The sequence below is a fragment of the Oculina patagonica genome, chromosome 8 (assembly GCF_052425735.1).
Source record: "Oculina patagonica isolate OP01 chromosome 8, crgOcupat, whole genome shotgun sequence".
In the NCBI taxonomy this organism is placed as follows: Eukaryota; Metazoa; Cnidaria; class Anthozoa; order Scleractinia; family Oculinidae; genus Oculina; species Oculina patagonica.
Window position 1 is genome coordinate 31,642,191 of NC_135765.1, and position 20,950 is coordinate 31,663,140.

Sequence of the window (20,950 nt, forward strand, 5' to 3'; positions counted from 1 at the left end):
TTGCTTTTTAGTTAAATTTTTAACTTACTTTGTTTGTTTGTTTGTGTATTTCAGCACACAAACAAATAATAAAATACCGAGTTTCTTTACGGAAAAACGAGGTGATGAAGAAACCTCTAGAGAAAACAAGCTAGTAAACTGGTAAACGCTGAAAACTAACTCCTATAATTTCTACTCAGTATTGGTTCAATTTTTAGCTTACTTTGTTTGTTTGTTTATAAATTTCAGTACACAAACAAATAATAATAAAACACAGAGTTTCTTTACAGAATAGGAGGTGATGAATTAAAGCCTCTAGAGAAACCAAGCTGATAAATGTTTAATTAAAAACAAACAAGAACCTTTGATTTTCATCTTGATTTTGCAGTGGTTTCGCTTATAGAGAAACAATTTTTGGGCGACGACTTGTGCGTCAGTACAGGCTCAGCTCGCAACCGTTATACTAATGGCACTGGACTGATTTGCTAATTGCTAGCTCTTCAGCGTCTATGCCGACTGTCTGAGTGTGTTTTTGTGCACTCCAAGTTGTCTGCTGTGGAAAAACTTTACTTTTAGTTTGCCGAGAGGTCATTAGAAACAGACACAAACACACTTGTCCAAGTTTTATTTGACTGGCTACAATATAACAACAAAATGAACATGAGCCATTAATCATTTAATAAAACTAAAAGCCAGCCACTTAAAAATCTGCACTCATCTCATCTGATCATAGCCAAAGGAGATGATCAAGAACGTCCTCTTAGCTCACTAAGATCGCTATGATAAGATATGTTTTATGAGTCGCCAACTTCACTTTACATAATTCAGAACACGTCTCGCTTTGGTCCAATACAGCAGATATAACAAAACTGCTGAACTTCGTAGACTGACTCAGACAGGGGCACCCACCAGTCCGTTTCGGTGAAAATCTGTTCGGAAGACCTATAATTGTCCATGATTTTCGGATAAAAGTGTGACGAAAGACTGGTCAGGAGTTTCTTTACCTCAAACTTTCGTGTCACGGAGAAAGCAATGCCTGTTGTTTTCAGAGAGAGAAAAATGCCGTTGTGGGTACGAAAAAAGGCCAGCCACGATTTTCGAAAAGACAACAGCGGCTCGTAATTTCGGGTAATAATATTTCGTTACCTAAAATTTTCTGAAGTTTGACATTTCAACTGTCGTATCCGAACAGATACAATTTCCTTAGCATAACGTAAGAAATTTGCTCGTTGGGTGCCCCTGACTCAGACGGTTCATAATAATCATATTTAAAGCAAAAGATCTTTACATAGATCTATACCATGTGAAAAAAAAGGCTGATTCTATCTTTAGGTCTCAAAAAGAAACTTTATTTTTACACGTTACTTGCGCTCAATTTATGATGGCTCCACCTTCATGATCGCCTCACAATAAACTGTGACCAAGAACTAAATAACGGACAACATCAAATTTACATCCGCAGGATCTAATCTAAGTAAGGCGTGTCTTCCCGCTCACTGTAATGAGGCCGGACACATAATAGAATTTCTTTGAATTTCTTGAAATCAATTTAAATTCTGTAAATTGTATTGTTGTTTACGTAATACTCCCTGAGAATATACGCACAAGCTCCAACTCGACACTCAAAAATATATTGCTTTTATTTTTTACTCCGTGAAGATTGAGAGGTTTTCTTGTTCCACAAGGCGTATTGATAACTGAACTGAACCTTAGGGAAACAACCGTACTTTACAGACCCAGAAAATAAGGAAAGAGGGATGTGATTTAGAGCAATAAATGAAAAACACTATAGAAAACAGTAAGAAACGTCATTATGAAGCTTCGATCTTGGCTATAACTGTTTTTTAAAACACCTGACATTTTTGCAGTACTGACGAACCTGGTGTATCTCAATTAGAACTGGGGGAGCGAACAAACATTACAACCACAATTTGTGCAAAAATATGCAAAGTGTCCAAGACTGAAATATTGACCAGGATTGTTGATTCTGGGGGAAGTGAGTTAAACTAAACAGGAGGCGGGAGGCTATTAAAAAACGATACAGGCCGCGAAGTGACGGGGTTTTTGACCCCGCCAATATTACGGAATTTCGTAAGAGTAACTGCACGTTTTCAATGTCGGACTGTTCACAAAAACAGCGACAAAGTAACTGCTCGCAGGAAGTGTCGGAAAAAATGGAATTCACTCAGAATCACTCTAGAGTTATCTATAAGATAACTTTGCAAATAAAATAAAATAAAAAAAGAGCTTTGCAAATAAGGTTCACAGGTGGTCACGGGTTTTTACGACATATTGTCAGTTTCTGTTTAATAAATTCCTATCCACTGCTACACATCTTTTTGCTGTGCAATCACGAAAGATGTCTTGCTGCTCTTGCCATAAAATAATCGGCAAATATCGGCACAAACAGGCGTCATATCTAAGCGTGCGATAATAACGGAATTGCCTCACGTATTGCATGTGTGGCCTCGGGTAACAAACTGGTTGCTAGTGAAATCAAGCTGGGTAAAAACGTGCTTCATTAATTACAATGAATCAGCCGGTAAAAACGTACGTAAAATGACCTGTCGGGCTATCGGTTTACTGGTATCATGCTATATGGTGACCCCAAAACGTGCAATATTGAAAGTTTAATTCAAGTAATGCAAGAACTTGCAGACAAGAAGGGCAAGTTTATTTTAAGTTCCAACTTCAGCGGCTCTAAATATGTCCTCGGAAACTCGGTTACGCCGGACTGGAACCTTCGGGTTGGTTTTCCGACGACTCGCCGACAACCTACACGCCGGAAAGATAAAACTTTTAAACCCTTTTGTCTGCTAACTGTCTTTTTACCGCAGGGCTGTTTTAGGAAAGATAAAGAAACTACAATACCAATTTTCGTGCCCTATCTTGCCCATATCACTACAAAGACACCGAACGACTCGAGAAGGTCGTGTTTATTTAACGATCTCAGTGTAGAGAATTTTTTCATCAGAACAGCGCTGCGCAGTTCACCGACAAAGGCGAGTTTGGAATGACCTCTTAGATGAAATCAAATCGGGAAACAAATATATAGCGTCTATATTACACAAAGGAAGAGGAGAGCCCAGGACATGTCCCAGGGCACATCGGCGACTAAAATATAAACCTGGTTTTGTTGTATCGCGTTTCTATTGTAGACAAAACTGTCGCTAATCGTTTAAAGTGAGGACTGCATGTGTTTTATTGAAGGCGAAAGGTTATCAGAATGCACGTGTTATACACAATGCCTTTGAATCTTGGCCCATGCTAGAATACAGTTGGAAATTTATTTTACAGGTCCTTGTGTTTACCTCGCAAAACATCGACGAAATTAATTTCCCCCGCGCGCAGGGCAGAGCTGTTCATTTTTTGCTTTTCGCGTTTGAAGTTTCCAATATCAACAATGTGGCCCAGTTGTTTAGAGTTAAAATCGCTAGCGAAAAATTTAAAACTCCAGGTTACTAGATTCTAGATGGATTCATTTTTGAATGACAATGATATCTGTGCGTTGCCGCACAGATATCATAGAAACTTATGGACTCCATATGCATAACTCCCGGGCAATCTTTTGGTGAATAAAACCTTAAAAAATTCAACCATAATCCTTCAAGTCTCAATTCAATACCAGTTCTTTTGTTATAAGCCTCTTATTTTAAGTTAGAAGTTTCCTTCAACGGAAATGGGCTAATGGACTCTTTTTTCGTTGAAATGGCTCGGTAGACCACACTTAACCCTGTAATCAGTGGTTAGATGCGATCTTGGTTTTTGTTGAATTTTGTGAACGCGACAAGAAACGGACGTACAACCGAGGGTCAACCGACAATGTACCGAAAAAAGTTACTATTGTTTTCTGTGGTTCCTTGCAGGAATTCGTAAAATGCCTAAAATTTAGTGTATACATAACAGAGTAAACACTTCTTGGGGTCTTTCCGTTTGTCATAAGTGTTTCACTTTTAAAAATAGAACTTGCAAATGAGTCTTAACCGAAACCATTCCTCAGCAAAAATCGAAACACGTCATCTGCCCAATTTATAATCCTGAATAAAATTGTCATTGTTCGCAAAGTTTCAAACACGACTTTGGAATGTAAAGAAATATTTTTATAACGACCCACCCCAGAAACCGTTCAATGAAAATCATTTTCTCTTGTGTAAACCCAATTGAAATACCCACCCACCAGAACCCAAGGGAAAAACACAAAAAGCTAAACAAATTGAATTGCATTGTTCGCTAGTCCCTTTTTCCGATCCGCCAAATTTTTCGATCTATTTATGGGTTTGAGAGAGAAATTTCACCATAATTCAAGAAAGGGTCGGATAAGATAGACAGCACATTAGTGGCATGGACTTAGCTTATAGACAAACAATAAATAAAATTACAATCGTCTTCTGTCGTTGCCTATTAGGTGTATGAGTAACAACTTTATCAGTTTTATCGTCGAGGGCAGGAAAACACACAACAGTTTAAACTGATTAAGGTGTGTGAGAGTGTGTGTTTTATGAATTGTTTTGTAAATTCTATTTATTTCTTTTTATTCGATTTTCTTTTTCTTGCTAATAAAATAAAGTGCAGTTAGCTAAGGTGATAAATCTCTCTGTTCTTCGGTCACGTTCAAGCGTATGACATCATACCTCATGCCGTTAAAACAGAATAGAATTTTCCGATCAGCGGATCTCTCTGTCCCGGCAAAATCGCCAGAAGCAATTAATTTGTATAGCTCTTTGCTAAACATACTTAAAGTATCTTACCTCTAAAGGAGTATTTTATCGACAATGATCTTTCAAATCAGCCGAAAAATGCACCACCCTAAAAGTTTCTTTGAATATAAACTTTAATAACTTCAAGCAAGGCTGATCAACACGTGAAAAAGGGCGAGACAACACGACGGAACCGAACAGAGGAGAACGCGGAAGCTGTTTCGTTCTTATTGGAACTCATCAGCGCGGTGAGCGCGATGAGTTCCAATAAGAACGAAACACGTCCGCGCACCGGATGGCCAGTCTGTGGCCGCGCATCCGGAGATCAGCCTTGCTGAGCTGTTGTTATTTCAATGCTGATCAGATCTCTCAGTAGATCCACGAATAGCAGCATTATCGTTTGCGGTCCCTTGCAGTTTTAGTCTTACTTTTTAATAACTTCCTCGGTTTTGTTTCACAAAAGACAAAAGAATTGAAACTTGCTAATCTTGTCGCATTAAACTGTGTTGGTTTTTTGCTGTCTCGGGGAAACAAGATAAAAAGCGCTTAAATCCGAATGGTACATTACAGGTGTTCGAACAACATAAAGAAAACCTTTTAAGCGCAGACATGAAAAATTAAGCAGATTCGAGAAAAAAAAAACCCTGCCTGGACAATAGGAGAGACCATTAACACCTTCGTTCTGAATATTGCTTTTTCGGGAAGGAACCTCAAAAGAACGCCTTATAGTTAATTTTTCATTCATACAAAAGATGTGACGTACTGCTATTGTGAGAATTTTTTCGTTGTTGATACGATGACAAAAGTATTTATCAGTGAAATTAACCAAGTTTGTTTAATGCCTGTGGAAATTAACGGGGTTTAGTCTTATTTCGCTTTTCGTGCACCCTAAACTTGTAATGGAGTTGAAATGTTTTGTGGTGTTTACTTTGAAATGTTTCTGTACGGAGTTTTTAGCAATCATTGTGCCAGAAAACAGTCGGCTTAGGAGACGTAAATATAAATAAAGAGGGTGATTTGTGGAATTCACAATATTTGAATTTTGATTGGTTGGCGGTAAAGAGATCCCGCCTTTGAATACGTAATGCGCTAGTGTGATTGTCCAAGCTTGTCAACGGGAACAAGCCAAGTAATTAGCGCGAACTCGGATCACAAGCACAGCGGGCGAATTTATGTTTTACTGCTTTCCCACTGTTAAGAATTAGTCAAACATTTACTGTGTGCGCTTTTGAGCGAGTTAACGGTGAATTAGGAAAGCAGAAGGCATTCGAAGCCTAAGCTACGTGGAGCGGCATCGTGTTTGAAGTGGCAAGATTTTGTGTTTAGAGCACAGTTGATTGCGTTTCGAAGATTTATCATCAACAATGGCCTCTTTCTACGGATTTCTTGTTTTGCTAGCTTGCGTTTCTTCTGGTTTTGGGCAAGATAACGATAAGCAACCGTCCTGTACAACCGTGAAGATGGCCTACAGATTGAAAAGACTCGCAGAAAGCGATGTGCCTCAAGCGGCGGTTGATGGTAAGCGTAAAGTGTGCCATACCAACACAGTATGCTTTATAAATATGTGGGTCTTTTAGTTGACCATTCTCAGTGATCTGTACGTTTTGTTAATGTTCTTTTCCCGGCATGGGGTGTCAGTGAGTGAAGTTTGACTTTCATTCTGATAATATCGCTAACACATTTTGTCTTTTGCCTTAGGAGATGACCTTCGCGTCTGTCCGAAGAACAACGGCAAGCAATGCTGCTCGCAACGAATGGAAGTTCGCTTCGGTTCCCTGGCGAGTAATGATTTCGACAAATCGGCGTCGTCAAAGGTTGGAGAAATGAGAGCTCTTTTTAACGATCAAGCCAAGACGTTTGACGGTGAGCAATTCTCGACAAAATGTACAAAGTGTTAAAAGAGTGTGGATTAAGCTTGCGAGTGAAAAATCTGTTAATGGACACTCATTTGGAATGTCCGAGTTCATTTCAAAGCGTTGTAAGAACCTCGCGCGCGCGTTGGAGTCATTTCTACTCGATTGCAAACCGGTTTTGAACCGTGGGGATTTCGCCTCCAAGGGAATTTTACAAGGTCATTTTCTTTAATAAAATAGGTCGATCGGGTTTTGCTCCACAGGAAATTGAACAAAATTCATAAGTAAACATTGATGTGCATGGTTGATGATACTTTACGCGTAAGCCTGAAGCAATAATTGTGTCACTCCAAAATGTTCTGTCGCCCCGGTTTTAGCTAATCCTTGAAACGCTAAAGAAGAAAACACGCTAAGTTTGTGGTAGCTATATGCGAGAATCGCGCGACTTTCGATGGGATCCATGTGGGAAAAAACCCGTAGTGAATAAAAGGATTTGCCGCAAATTTGGAAATTATGAAAGTAAATAATGATAGCTGGTTCTGTAACTTTATCTTCGTATCTCTTCTTTGGAATGTCCGAGAAAACAGGCTTAAAATTTATCGGGTTTAGTGAATTAATCTCCCACGAAACAAACTCCTCCTTTTCGCTCGCTCTGATTTCAGTATTCCGCGAATTTGCGCTAGTCTAGTCTATGGCGTGAAATTTTAAGTACAAAACATGGCTATATTCATTTGAAAATGAGTTGACAAGAGTGCGTGCTTTGAGCTTTCGGCAAGTGCGAAAACTCTGGTGTTATATTACTCCTCTACCCTTGACAGATTTCCATCTTGCAACGTGCTCATTCCGCGAAACGTTTTCAACGTCAAACTGGCGTTTCGCTGTGTCTTCAGAACAATAAAGTTTACAGTAAACCTTTTCTATACCTCATGGCACATGTTTGAAGACAAATAATTGAACTCCAGTTTTTCAAATACCCCCCTTTGGTGGGTCATGAAAATAACCCCGGTGTATTTCTTTTCCTTGTATGTAATCTCAAGTTGGTTGTAAATTTAGAAACGACTTTTGTTTGGCTCAGTGTGTCATCGCCTCGGGCTATTGGATATTAAGATTAAACCAGAATGAAATCTTTAGTTCTTTTATTGTGACTTTGATTGTTTTCTCAATTTCGTGGTTTACGCTGGATCAGCGAATATGAAACGCAAACGCTAAAATATTGGATGCTGTGTGAATGAAGTGCTCATCGTTGCAAGCTTTAAAAGATCTTCAAACAGATACACACTATATTTTTTAATATTGCCATCTTTAGAGGCCTGATTTACGTGCACAGAACAATGAAAAAGATATTAATCTAAACAAAAATTATAAATTAAAAAATATAAAAAAAACTATTTCAAAATACTAAAAAATATAACCAAAAAAAAATTGCTTGTATTTCAAATAGTTTTTGGAAAATGAAAGCCTAATGCTATAGTTATAAATGGATTATAAAGTAATACTTTATAGCATTCAGTTGTTATTTTTAATTTGGATTAATGTTTATTTTTTCATATTTTCCGTGACAGAATGCCATGTTCAATATTGATCACTCCATCTTCATGTAAAACTCTGCTGATTGCTGCAGCTGATTGCATTTAGCAGATTAGTCTAGACTTTTCTTAAAATTATTAATTTTGGTCAAGAGCGCAAACCTAGTGGAATACAAGTTCGTGGGAAATGGGAGTTTAAGATAACCTGTGACACGAATCCAATACAGTTGGAGACTCGTAACGGGCTCCTGTTTCGGTATAAAGCATGAAAAAGCAATTTTTTTAACATTAAGAGTTATATTTGAGATTTACCGTCAATGTTATTTTCTATACCCTACAAACAAGACATGTATTAGATTGTTTTGTTGGGCAGAATGCGATTATTATTGTAAGGAAATATCCTTCTTCCTTTATGGCTTTCCTAATACCAACATGTACCAGAAGGGATTGCCGAGGGATGAAGACTACATTTCTATGCTTGTCTGTTGGGGCTACTTCCTAACGGAATTGTGTTTAATTAGATTAAAGCATTAACAGCCATCCCTATTAATAATCAAATACAAACATATTGTGAATTAATGGCAAATGTCATAATTTTTTCGGAAAAGAGGGCCCCTGATTAAAATGTCGTCGGTCAATGTATTTCAATTTATGCTTTAATATCTTGAACACAAACTCAAATTCCCTTTTTAGCATTCCTAATATAAAGACATAGGAACCCAACTGTGCATGCCCATTGTTAAGTAACATTTTGATTTTCTTGAGCGTGACACCAACAATATTTGTATTGTTAAATCCAATTGTTAAACTCAGACGTCTTTCACAAAAATTAATTTGTCTAAAAATCTGCCCTTGAGTTGTACAAGGTAACTTCGTTGGTTCCACTAAGTTTTAACGCTCAAATTGTTAGTAAGGGAAGACTGTCATGTGTTGGGCATAATTTTGTAGTGACCAAACATCTTAGTGGGTCAATTTAATTAGCCTCAAAATTGTCTCTTGTTGTCTTTGATTGTTCTGTCTCGTCTAGACAAGTGAGATGATGGAGTGAGAGTGGGGAGACTGGATGGGGGAGTGTGAAAATATAAATAATGGTACTAGTAAAGAGAAGAGGTACAGGAAGTGTCCCACAATCGCAATATATATCAGTAGACATGTGATGGGTGCTGCCATACTGTTCATAGAGCGTACTGTACGTGGTGAAAAGTAACGTCTGTGCGCAACTCGCAGCACTGACAAACCATGCAAATGTGGACAGGAGAAAAGGGAAAAAAAAAAGACAGAGCGAGCGACCAAACATCGGACCCGAACGACAAGCTAAGAGTAAGCAGGCAGTGGGTGAACGTGGATCCTCATGCAAAGCCTGAGAGAAGCGAGAGAGAAAAGGGCCCAGCTGGGAGACGCGCCAAGAAGGAGGAACGCAGACAGGGGCACGGCCCAGTAGGTTCAAACCGCAAGAAACAATATTTTTCCACTATTTTTATTCTTTTAGTTATGATAAGAATTTAAATGTGATTTATATCTAAACGACGAAATTTTTGATATTGACAGCAAAAACTTGATATATAATTTACACAATATGCACAGTGAATTTACAGACATTTTTTTCCAAGCTGAATTAAAAATCACATTATTATTTGATGGTCTGGTTTGGTAGACACTACAGGTGATTTCTATTGTCTGTTATCCTGCTAGTTGATTGTCTTCATTGAGTCTTGTTTTTAGAGGTGCCACTAAATTCTGCCTCAGTGAAATAATGGAATGATTAATAATTGATTGCGGGAGGATTTAGTGCTTGCAGCATTGCTGTTTATGAGTCTTGCTGCAGGCGGAGCAGCAGGCACAGGGCACGGGCCACAGCGGCAGGGAGACGGAGAAGAACGAAGGACGGCAGAGAGCACAGGCACGGGGAGCCCTGTGTTGATTTTGTCAGTACAAATGATTTTTTCACATCTTAGTACAAAGTATATATAGTGACATGACTCTCTCAAAGCTCTTTTATTTGAGATTTAATATTACATATCCAACAATTCTCTTTTTTCGAAAACCTTAAATTAAAAACCTTAAACCATGTTTTGCGCTCTTGCTTGATCAGAAGGAATAAGAAGACTACATAAAACCTGTTAAACCAGTCTCCAAGAAATCAAACATAAAACATTTATCATGAGAAATCGTATAAAATATCACCTGGCACTTAGCTGACGAGGCAGTAGGCTGAGTTGGTTAAAATAGACGATATTCCACAAGATTGGAATGACATGTTTTGCAGCTAGATAAACTGTGGTTGTGCAGCACTTTATCAGATGTTGGACTTCTTAGAGCATTCTTCAAAATATGACAAACTATGTAACATATCTCCTATTTTCTTAAAATATTAAGTGTGGAAAAAATAAATCAATTCACTGGGAGATTTCTGGCTATGCAAAATAAATTATTGGGAATCAAGAGCAAAAATGCACTGTGGAACTGTTGATCCAGTTCACCAACGAGTTTTAAAAATCTGGCATCATTCACAGGGTTGCCTTTTTTAATAAGAGGTTTTTTAATAAGAAAATGACTGGCAGAGCCTTTCTTTGGGCCAAAATAAAAAGAATGTCCTTAATAATGAGGTAGCTGTATCATTGGGGTCACTATTAGGTGGGGTGCCACTGTAGAGCACTAACATCTACTTACATGTATTTGGGATGTGTTTTGTTTTGCATGTGATCTTATTGTTCTTGATTTCCTTTTGCTTAGATTACTTCCGTGGACTGATCAAGAAGTCCCAGCAAGAACTGCACACCATGTTCGAGAAAATTTATGGTTCCCACTATGTGCAGAACACCAAGATATTCATGGATTTGTTTGTCGACCTCACAAATTACTACAACGGAGCGACCAGCTCAGATGTTACAAATATCATGAACACGTTCTTCACAAATCTCATGCGGCGCATGTTTGAAATCATGAATGGCCAGTTCCAGTTTAGCGACAAGTACCTAGATTGTGTCTCGAAGCACATGGAGAAGCTGGCGCCTTTTGGGGACGTACCAGAAAAGTTGACTCCCCAAGTACGGAAAGTTATGATTCATGCAAGAACTTTTACGCAAGCTCTTCACGCTGGTAGAGATGTGATCCACATGCTTCAAGAAAATGCTATTTCTTCCAAAGACTGTAAAAATCAACTTATCAAGATGAAGTACTGCTCATGGTGCAAGGCGATGACATCACTGAAGCCTTGTTTCAAGTTTTGTACTGATGTGCACAAAGATTGTCTGGCAGACGTGGCCAAGGTCAACACTCAATGGCAAAGGTACATAGCCGCTTTAAATGAAATTCTCGAGAAGCAGGCTGGGCCAACCAACATACAAGATGTAATGACACGATTACACCTCAAGATTTCATTTGCTATTATGAATTTTCAAACTGAAAAGATTGAAGATGTCAGAAAGAAGGTAAGAGAGTAAATTGATCATTTGTCAATGTCATTATTGTTTCATTCTATCAAAAATAATAGAATTTAAATAGAAGCTGTTTATTACACACTGTTAGATTCAGTTAGAGTCTGCAGTGTTGTTTTGCTAACATGGAGACTCAATACAATGCCCAACATAATAAATGTTCCTGTGATGGTTGTGAGGAAAGACTGGTCTTCTTCATTTCATGCATCGCACATCTGTTGACGTAGTCTTTAAGCCATAATTTTTTACAAGGAGGGATTGATGTAGCTGTGTCAAGCTTTCAGTCATTACAGGAAAGGACTGCATTGTGTTACTAGACAGTCTGATTTTGATGAGATTATCATTATAATTTATTAGTTGTATAATAAATTATCCTATTGAATCAAGTGGTAAAACCTTTTGGCCTTTTAAATCTCCTTTGAAAGATCTTGATTTAAGTACACCAGACTTTCTTTACATTTAGGTATGAACAATGCGATTAGTTTCTAAAAAAAAAATTGTTGTGTTGTGTCGGCAGGCAAGTCAAGCACAGTTGATTGTTGACTGGATTTTGCACTGATTAGTGAATTTGGAAAAGCTGATGTTTTGAACAGTGGGCCTCATCAATGGAGCAAAATAGGTGTATGCCTAAGTATAAATAAAAGAAAATATTCTGAGGTACATGTATACTACTGATAAGTATTACATGTCTGCGAGTGTTTTATATCAGTCTTTGTACTGTAACTTGAATTTGATGCTTGGGTTGTAACAAAGTGTCAATGGCAGTGAGGCACTGAGATCCATTCTAGTTAGCCTAATGTAGCACTTGAGATTAGCCTTACATGGTGCTATTAGTTAGCCAAAACAGCACTTTGGTTAGCCTACCCTGTAAGCTAAGGTAGCTTGCAGTTAGACCCCTTTTATTCTGGAGATTTAGGGATATCTGTCATTACATTTGCCTCTAGCTGCCTTGCCTTGCATGCCTCACTAGACCCCTCTCAACACTTACAAGAATTCTTGATCCTTCTATGGTGAGAGTAAATGGTCAGTCCATTTTGAATTGGCTGAAAACACCCATTGTCAGCTGCACTGAGAAACTTGTCTGCTGACTTGTTGGAAGTCACTGCGTTACTTGATGTGAAGGAAATAACATGTTGACTTTTGTTTTTCAAGGTATTCCAAGCTAAAGAGTGTGGTAGTCCTGGTCGTACAAAGCGATCAACAGATGACTTCTTCCTTGAAGGCAACAGTAGACAGAGAAGAGACGATGCTGCTTTAGCTAGAACAGCGCAAGTTAACTTGGATATGTAAGTGCTGAAATATTATTTTTCCTTACAATTCAAGTTAGTGAGTAGTTACAATTTTTTTTGTTTTCAACTATTTAAATTGGTGGTTTAGCATGCTCTATCGAGATATGGTGCATGTTTACATTATACTGAATTTAATAATAATAACAGTACAATTTGATTGCGTGGCTCTGCTAGCTATGTTAAATTCAGGGACCGATTGTTTAGCAGGGGAGTGCGATGGGTGCTTCCGGACCCACCCAAAATAAGAATGTTGAAATTATAATATATTATATTGGGCCACAAAGGTCCGCCTAATTGGGGAGTGAGGGTTAAAATGACTCTTAGAATGCAGTGAAATGTGGACTTAAACAACTTGTTATCATTTTTATAAAATTTCCCTTGGGACCTACCACTGGACCCCCTGAGGCACGCTCACTCCCACCCATACACGATCCTGCGCTCTGCTGCTATGTACGGCCCTGGTTATAATTAACTATTTAATTAATAAGCCAATATTGTAAGTTCTAATTTTTCATGAACTGTGTCTTATCTAGATTGACGACAAACTACAAATCCAAAATGAAGGTAGCAGATAACTTCTGGAATGTTTTGCCAGAAAGAATGTGTAGCGACATTTCTGCCAAGGATAAGAACTCAGATTGTTGGAATGGTGTTGGAAAAGGAAGGTAAATATTTCTAATCATCTCTTATCATTATCTGCACCAAGGATTACCTTGCAGTGGACTAGACCACATTAGATTAATCTAGTGGATTCAGGTTAGTGTTTACGATCTTATTTCATTTTATTGTCACGGTTATTGATAGCATTACAAGGCAAAATACCAGATGTTGCTCTGTGGGAATGCCAATGTTCTGTCAGGAATAAGCATGTTGTCACTCGTCCAGGAGTCTATTACTAGAAGAGGTATTCGTATGTTGAATCTTATTATGGCGATCGAAGATGGACACCTGTAAGGGTTGGTGTCGGTAATTTATATATATTGAATTCTAGTTCCTGGGGGGACCAAATGAACTGTCTATTGGTGCGTAAGGAGATGTTTGACTGTTATTTAAAAATATAGTTTTGAATGCATTAACTGTTGCTTGATATAGTTGTCACCCAAAAAGTACAGTTAAACCCTGCTATTTCGAACTGTCAAGGGAAACAAAATATAGTTTGAAATAGTGGGAGTTTAAATAGACGATAGTAAATGACTGAAGGGCAAATCAAAGGGAAATGGGTTTAAGCTCAAAATAACAAGGAATTTGAAATAACGGAGCGAATTAGCCGGTCTAGTAGGAGTAATTGATTTTTGTTGGTCTCTAATACTATTTCCTTTTTATTTCCTCATTTGAATCAATAGTTACACAAGTCCTGATGATGGTGGGAATGATGTTGAAGATGATCCATCACCAACAGTGACAAAAGCAATTGACAAACTTAAAGAAATTGTGGAGCAGTTGGATGCCGCAATGAATGGTGATGAAATAACTAATTTTGTTAGTGGAGATGACGAATCAGGAAGTGCTAGCGGAAGTGGTAGTGGTGAAAGTGGAGACGGAAATGAAATACCAGATGAATATACGGAAAAACCAAATACGTCAGATAATGATATTGACGACAACGATGAGAATGACAATACCCTGGGTGGTGGAGTGAATGAACAACCTAATGCTGGATTGAAGAAGAACTCTGCGTCAAGACATGTTACAGGGGCGTGGCTACTTTGCTCAATAATGTGGGTGTTGAGTTTTGCATTTAGAGCATAATGGAATTAACAGATGAAAATTATTTATCCTCACTAGTGACACAAAATGTTTGTGCATTTCCACACCACCCTGGATTCACAATAAGAGCCTTTAGTTTTGATACCAACTGCAAAGACAATACTTGTTCACCTCAGTGCAGGAGTTCACGTCCACTCTTTCAACAAATGCCTCTAAAAGCAACAAACTAATACAAGAGTGATACTTTAAAGATACCAAACTTTTTTATTTGTAGACAAGGGATTTATTTTTTTACTGAAAGTTACAGAATGAATGTAAATTAACCTGTAATTTTTTTAAAGTTTTCATGACCATGAAAAAAGGCTAAATTCAAAACGCTCTTTTCTTAGTTTGAAATTCCTCTCTCCAGACATGTTATCTTCCACATAAATTTTGAGTTATCATAATAGCTGTACTTGTCAAAAGCTGTATATAGAGTTTCTACCATTATAAGCACAAAACACGTGAGTGCTTCAATATCAAGAAATGTTTGATAAAACTAGGTAGAAAATGTTGCCTGAATAATTTTTATGGACAAAACAATACTTCATGGGAACACGCGCTAACTTTTTAAAGTATTCATGAGTTTTAGCAGGAAAAAGAGTGCAAGACGCTTGATCCTATGCAAACGTTACACCTTAGTGACAATAGTTTAAGCAGTTAAGCATTTTTAAATACAGTTGTCTGCAGGAATTATCTCTAGTGGGGTATCTACCTCAAAAGAAGTGAATTTGCAGATTTGTTATGTAACTATGAAAAATCTAAGTGAAAAATGGATGGTACATGTACATTGTAAAATTGATGAAAAATCTGAGCTTGTTTAGCTGCAATGTGAGATCAAAAATAGCAAGTGGGTGCAGGCTGTGTGGCCAAGGCATTTGCATCTAGTAAGGCAACATGTGCACCCAGAAGGCATGTGATCCCCCAAGAAAAGTAGAGAGTGGGTGTGATCATTGGACACCCAGACACAAATATAGGTCAGCGGCCAGTTCAGTGGGTAAATTGAAAGAAGGTTATCTTCCATTTCAAAGCTAAGTGTGTATCTGTCAATGACAAACTTAGGCGCCTAGCATCAGAGACTATGTCCCACCTGTGGCTTACCGGTATGCTATTTGATTGGAAGTAGTTATTTATGTTTGTATGTGGCCGTTGAAAGAAAAAAATCAATGTTATAGTACTACGATTTTTGGTTTCATTACGGCTTAACATTTGTTTTTTTTTTTTATTTTTGTTTTTATTATTTTTTTTTTTTTTTTCCCTTTAAACCTTACAGAAGTGATCTATTTTCAAACAAATCTGCATTTATATATGTCATAGCAAGTTATTGAATAACATTTTTTTCTAATCACCAGTCTAGTTAAATAATATTATGACTTGCTCTTTGGCATGTTTTAAATTATTATCAGTTTAATTCTGCCTCGAAGTTAGTCTTACAGGGTTTAACATGATTTTTTGTTTTTTTTTGTCAGTTATAATATCTGACCCGAAAACCTTTCTTATATATTAAGTATTTTGTGTAAAACCCCTGTTGGGGGGTGGGGGGGGGGGAGTCTGAAGGCAAAAGTAGCAGGGGTGTGTGAAGATTTTTCTTTTTTTTTTTTTTTGGGGGGGGGGAGGTGATGCATTTGACAACCAATTTTTTTGTGTTGAAAATTTTGTGTTAGTATTTTTGCTGGGCATTTTTTAGGAATGACAAATGATTTTTGTTTATGTACAGCTCTTTTGATAAAAGGTATTTTTTGGAAATATTTTTTTATTTTTGTGAGATGAATATTTGTTAAGAAAATTATTAGTTAAGGTTTCATTCACACATCCTTGTCACTTTTTCCTTTAGGACCCCCCCCCCCCAAGATCAATCAATGTCATTTCAAACTTAAATAATTGTCTTTTCAATAAGCAGTAAAATATTTCAGCCAAACACCAGAAGCTTTTTGGAATAATTATGCTGATTATTTATGGTGTGTACCATTTTTTACAAGAAAGCGAAAACAGTAGTCACGGGGTTTTAAAAGAGATTTATTTTGTTACACAATCTCTGGAGGAAATAACTAATAATTCAACAGTTGTTTTAAAACTGTTTAAAAACCATATAATTATAATAATGTACATTCCTGTAGTTTTACCCATTAAGTGTTTTAATGTAAGTTCAATGCAGTGAGAAAGTTGAGTAGAAACAGGTTTTCAAAACCCTCTGAAGAGCAGTTTGTAAAGACAATGTTGCCCCTTATTAGGGGAATCTTGTTTTATGTGCAATGTTTTGCACAGTTCGTGTCATTGTTAATAATATCATGCCTGTTTTTATTGGTTTTACACTGGTTGTTAATGAACAGAGTTGTCATTATAGTTCAGTCTTGTGGTTTGTTTGGCTTATATATGTTACTGTAGATATAGTTGTTGTGGTTAAAATTTATCTTTGGTTTAAAAATCTTCAAACCAGGTTAATTTTTATTTTTCATTGTCACATATTCATTGTCATAATCTGAAACAAAAAGAAATAAAAATTAATCTGGTTTGAAAAATTTTAAAACAACAGTAAATTTGGCAATTATAATTCACCGATTAATTTCCCTGCACTCTCATTGGTACACTACGTACTCTTCGAAAAAAAAAAAATTGCTTCAAGCTCGATGGACTCTGCGAAAAAATAAAATAGGGACTGCTCGTAGTCTATCTCATTGGACAAAATACATCAAATGGTACAAAATCAGATGATGGGTATCAGACCTATAACCCACCGATTAATGTTTGCGTGCGCTCATTGGACAAAACACAAAGAGGTACAAAATCAAATTTCAGGCATCAGACAATATACCCTGTCCAATTTGATATCCCTCCCCCATTTTGTAGACAAGTACAAAACAAATGAACTTCCCCTTTTCAGGTCTAACTTTTAAAATCAAATCACATTGTCAACAAAATCACGTAAACCAATCAACTTGCATTTTGTTTTAACTGAATTTACACTGGGTTTATCACAGTAGGTGATAAATAAAGTTGATTATTATTATTATTATTATAGGTTTTCCTATTTCCCAGTGATGAAGCATGCTGTAGAATTTTATTGGCAGATTATAAAAAAAAACCCTTTTTGACTTGCTGGTACATTGGAGAATAATGCACTTGGCTGAAAGATTGTCCTCAAAAATTTCACAGTGGCCCTGGAAGCTTCGCTTCTTGGCCAACTGTTGACTTTTTGGACAGTCATACCGTCTTTGGCATTATCCTCCAATACACCAGCCACCAAAAGGGGTTTATTTACTAAATATTTGATGACCATGGTTTGTGTAGACTTCACACCTTTTCCACGGTGGGCACCAAGTGACCCAAAAACGCTCACCTTAATTCATCTTTTTCGTTTTTGATACTGGTTACCTGAAATTTTGAATAAATTTAGAACTCGTCATTCTGAAAAATCGTATGTTTTTTGTTTTTCGAATTTCGAATTTTTTGGCGGGAAAATGACTCACAAAGTTGGCGCCAATTTTTTTTAAAATTAGTATGAAACATTTTTTGACAGTTTCTGTAAGAACTTGTCGCAAAGATCTTGAAAAAAAAAATTCTGAGATATGTCAATCTAATCAAAAGTTATCGCTAATTGAAGTTAAAATTTCCAGCCATTTTGTTACTTAAAATACCGGTAGCTCAAAATGGCGGAAAACTCAAACTTCAATGCACCATAACTTTGGTTTAATAGTTTGGATTGACGTATTTCAGAATTTTTTCAATTTTAAGATCTTTGCGACAAGTTCTTTCAGAAACTGTCATAAAATGTTTCACATTAATTAAAAAAATATTGGCGTCAACTTTTGATGTAATTTTCCCGCCAAAAAATTCGAAAAACAAAAAACATACGATTTTTCAGAATGACGAGTTCTATATTTATGTAACATTTCAAGTAGCCAGTATCAAAAACGGAAAAGATGAATGAAGGTGAGCGTTTTTGGGTCACTTTGTGCCACCGTGAATTCTTTCAAGGACTAATCAAGAAAAGTTCAGCAATATTCAAAGAGTCTTTTTACAAAGGATCACATTAATAATTGGCTAGAGGGACAAAAACATGGTTGCCAAAGACACCAGTTTTCAATATTCCCAGACTTTACCCTGACAAAAAATAAAATTTCCTTGTCCAAATTAATGCGAAATATCAGATAATATATTTAGTGGCCTCTTGCCTCGACTTCCAAAAAAAAATTACTCAGATCTGAGATCACATTGACCCAAATATGTTTATTCCATCCTTCAATAGATTTCATAATGCTGGGGAGAGGGTGGTCATCTTTATCATACAATAACAAGTCAAAGTTTACAATAAACAAAATAACATTTATTTACATTGCATCGCGTTCTTGTACAATTCATCGCCCTATTACTATATTGAAACTACAGTTACATCTACATGCATCTATCAAGAAACAGATGCCATGTCTCATGTTAATAAAATATTGCTTTGAGCTAGCAAACATATAATTAACCATTATTATTATTATTATAATAGGTATGCTTTCAAGTGGTACATGTATATAACAGACATATCATAAAAGCTCTACTAAGGCCCCCCTCTCCCACTGCAGAGGCTTGCCTCTTTTGAAGACCTTTTGAGGGAGGGGGTTGATGTTTTAGTACTGCTTTTCACAAAATGGTAACATTAAAAACAATAAAGATTGGGACCTTCTTAATCTTATAAAAATTGAACTTCCAGAGGGGGTTTAATGGAGCTTTTATGGTACCTGATCCAGACCTTTATACAAGATTAGGGCCCAGAATGAAAGGTGGGGACCCTTCCAACACTGGGCCCCCTGTTCTGGATCTATCTCTTAACTGCACAAGTCACTGTGGAATCAGTGATTCTTTCTAAATTAGCTGGGTGCCAGAGGGTTATTTTACCTGGAAACAACTATTTGCTCATCAGGATTGCAGCTTTCAGTCGCTGTTGGATAGCAAAAGAGAGAAATGAACCCCTCTGGCATCCAGGGTATTTTCTGGTTAGCAGCCACAGCATAACATATGATATTAAAATTGCATGGCAACCACAATAGGCTAGCAATGAAGAATTAAAGGATATTATATGTTTTCCTTCATGTACAGAACTGGTTGTCAGTCAGCAGACATCATAAATATTGTGCTTAATAGGTATTTTTAATTTGTAGCCAATTTGCAGTCATTTTCAGAAGTCTTTTAATGGTCACCTACAGTGCTGAGAGATTGATCTACTTTAATTCAAAACAGAATGAAAACGAGTTATTGTTCATTTTTAAGGTTACTTTTCTTGTACAAAACTTATTCAGACCCACATTATCAATGTGATATCAAAAATTAAATTAAAAAAACAACAACAAACAAAACAATTTACAAAACAAAAAATACTCTGCCGTACTGAATAACAAATACAAATAATATTAATAATCAAGAAACCTTTGATGGACCTACTGAAAAAGTCCATGTGTACTTTAATTCTTGCACAGTAAAAAAAATTATCTGGGAAGAATGTACCAGCCCAAAAAATAACAATTAATAAAAAATCATTAATTTTTTTTAAATATACCGTATTTATGATGATTCATTAAACTTATTATCAGACAAAACAAAACCACAACAAAAGGATTATTATAACCTGGACCTTATTGTAGACAGTTGTGAAAACAATTCAATCACAAAACAAAATTATTTTTTTCAGAAAAAACAATGGCTAAAGAAGCAACATTCCTCGGCAATAAGACAGCTTAGATATAAGCACAACAATCACCAGCGTTGTGGCACTGAATAAAAAACCCCTGCTATCAGGTTTTAACATAAATCAGTTGTTTTTTGAATATCAAGGTTGACTTATCCAAAATTAAATTAATCTTAATGTTAATGAGTATATTTTTCCAAGCTGAATTGCTTATTTTCTAATAAATTGTGACGTACAAAATAGTACAAGTTGTAGCCTGAGTGGCAACTGACTACTCTTGGTGTTGAGGAGTCAGCTGAATTTTTTAGGCCTAGGGCTTGTTATGCAGGCTTGTGACTTCACATACACTATACTATTTACATGAATAATTACAGGCACTGGTTGTCCGGAGACCGAACCCACCATCCTGAGACCTGACCGAGGAGGAGACTGGACAGCGAGAAAAGGAAGACAGAGCAACAACAAAAGATAGTGTGTACATGCTTTGGACCAATAAAAATAAAATAATAATCATAATCATAATCATTAGTTGTATGAATGTTTCAAGAACAATCAATGAATGGCAGTATTCAAGGTTGGGAAGATATGGCAATCTTATTATAGAACCAAAAGATGTTGTCAGAAAATGATCGCAGAAAAATTATGCCAAGAAAGTACTACTTGATTTTTTGTCAGTTTGATTGGTTAAATGTTAGCTGTCTATTTACTGACAAGTAATCACTTGCCCACTTTCAGGATTTGAAAAGCAAATT

At 36.7% G+C, this 20,950-nt stretch overlaps 2 protein-coding genes across 2 annotated transcripts in view; one reads left to right on the forward strand and one right to left on the reverse strand.

The window, feature by feature from the left end:
* The first annotated feature begins 5,782 nt into the window (after window positions 1–5,782).
* On the forward strand, window positions 5,783–15,532 carry LOC144662162 (glypican-4-like). Its single transcript, XM_078522916.1, has 6 exons — window positions 5,783–6,194; window positions 6,375–6,539; window positions 10,789–11,486; window positions 12,645–12,778; window positions 13,315–13,446; window positions 14,125–15,532. Exons 1-6 carry the CDS (start codon window positions 6,041–6,043, stop codon window positions 14,528–14,530), a joined length of 1,689 nt encoding a protein of 562 aa, XP_078379042.1. The 5' UTR covers window positions 5,783–6,040; the 3' UTR covers window positions 14,531–15,532.
* A 5,137-nt stretch (window positions 15,533–20,669) lies between these two features.
* The window catches only part of LOC144664411 (glypican-5-like), a 9,986-nt gene continuing 9,705 nt past the window's right edge, over window positions 20,670–20,950 (reverse strand). The window contains exon 7 of the mRNA XM_078525525.1: window positions 20,670–20,950. This exon is cut by the window's right edge and continues 596 nt beyond it. The gene's annotated coding sequence lies outside the window, so the exon portion shown is untranslated.

What these genes read in the sequence shown, in the direction of transcription:
- LOC144662162 (XM_078522916.1), top strand. Translation starts at nt 6,041, where the DNA reads ATGGCCTCTTTCTACGGATTTCTTGTTTTGCTAGCTTGCGTTTCTTCT. An exon ending in GCCTCAAGCGGCGGTTGATG is followed by an intron (nt 6,195 to 6,374) that starts GTAAGCGTAAAG and finishes CTTTTGCCTTAG; the next exon opens with GAGATGACCTTCGCGTCTGT. An exon ending in TCAAGCCAAGACGTTTGACG is followed by an intron (nt 6,540 to 10,788) that starts GTGAGCAATTCT and finishes CCTTTTGCTTAG; the next exon opens with ATTACTTCCGTGGACTGATC.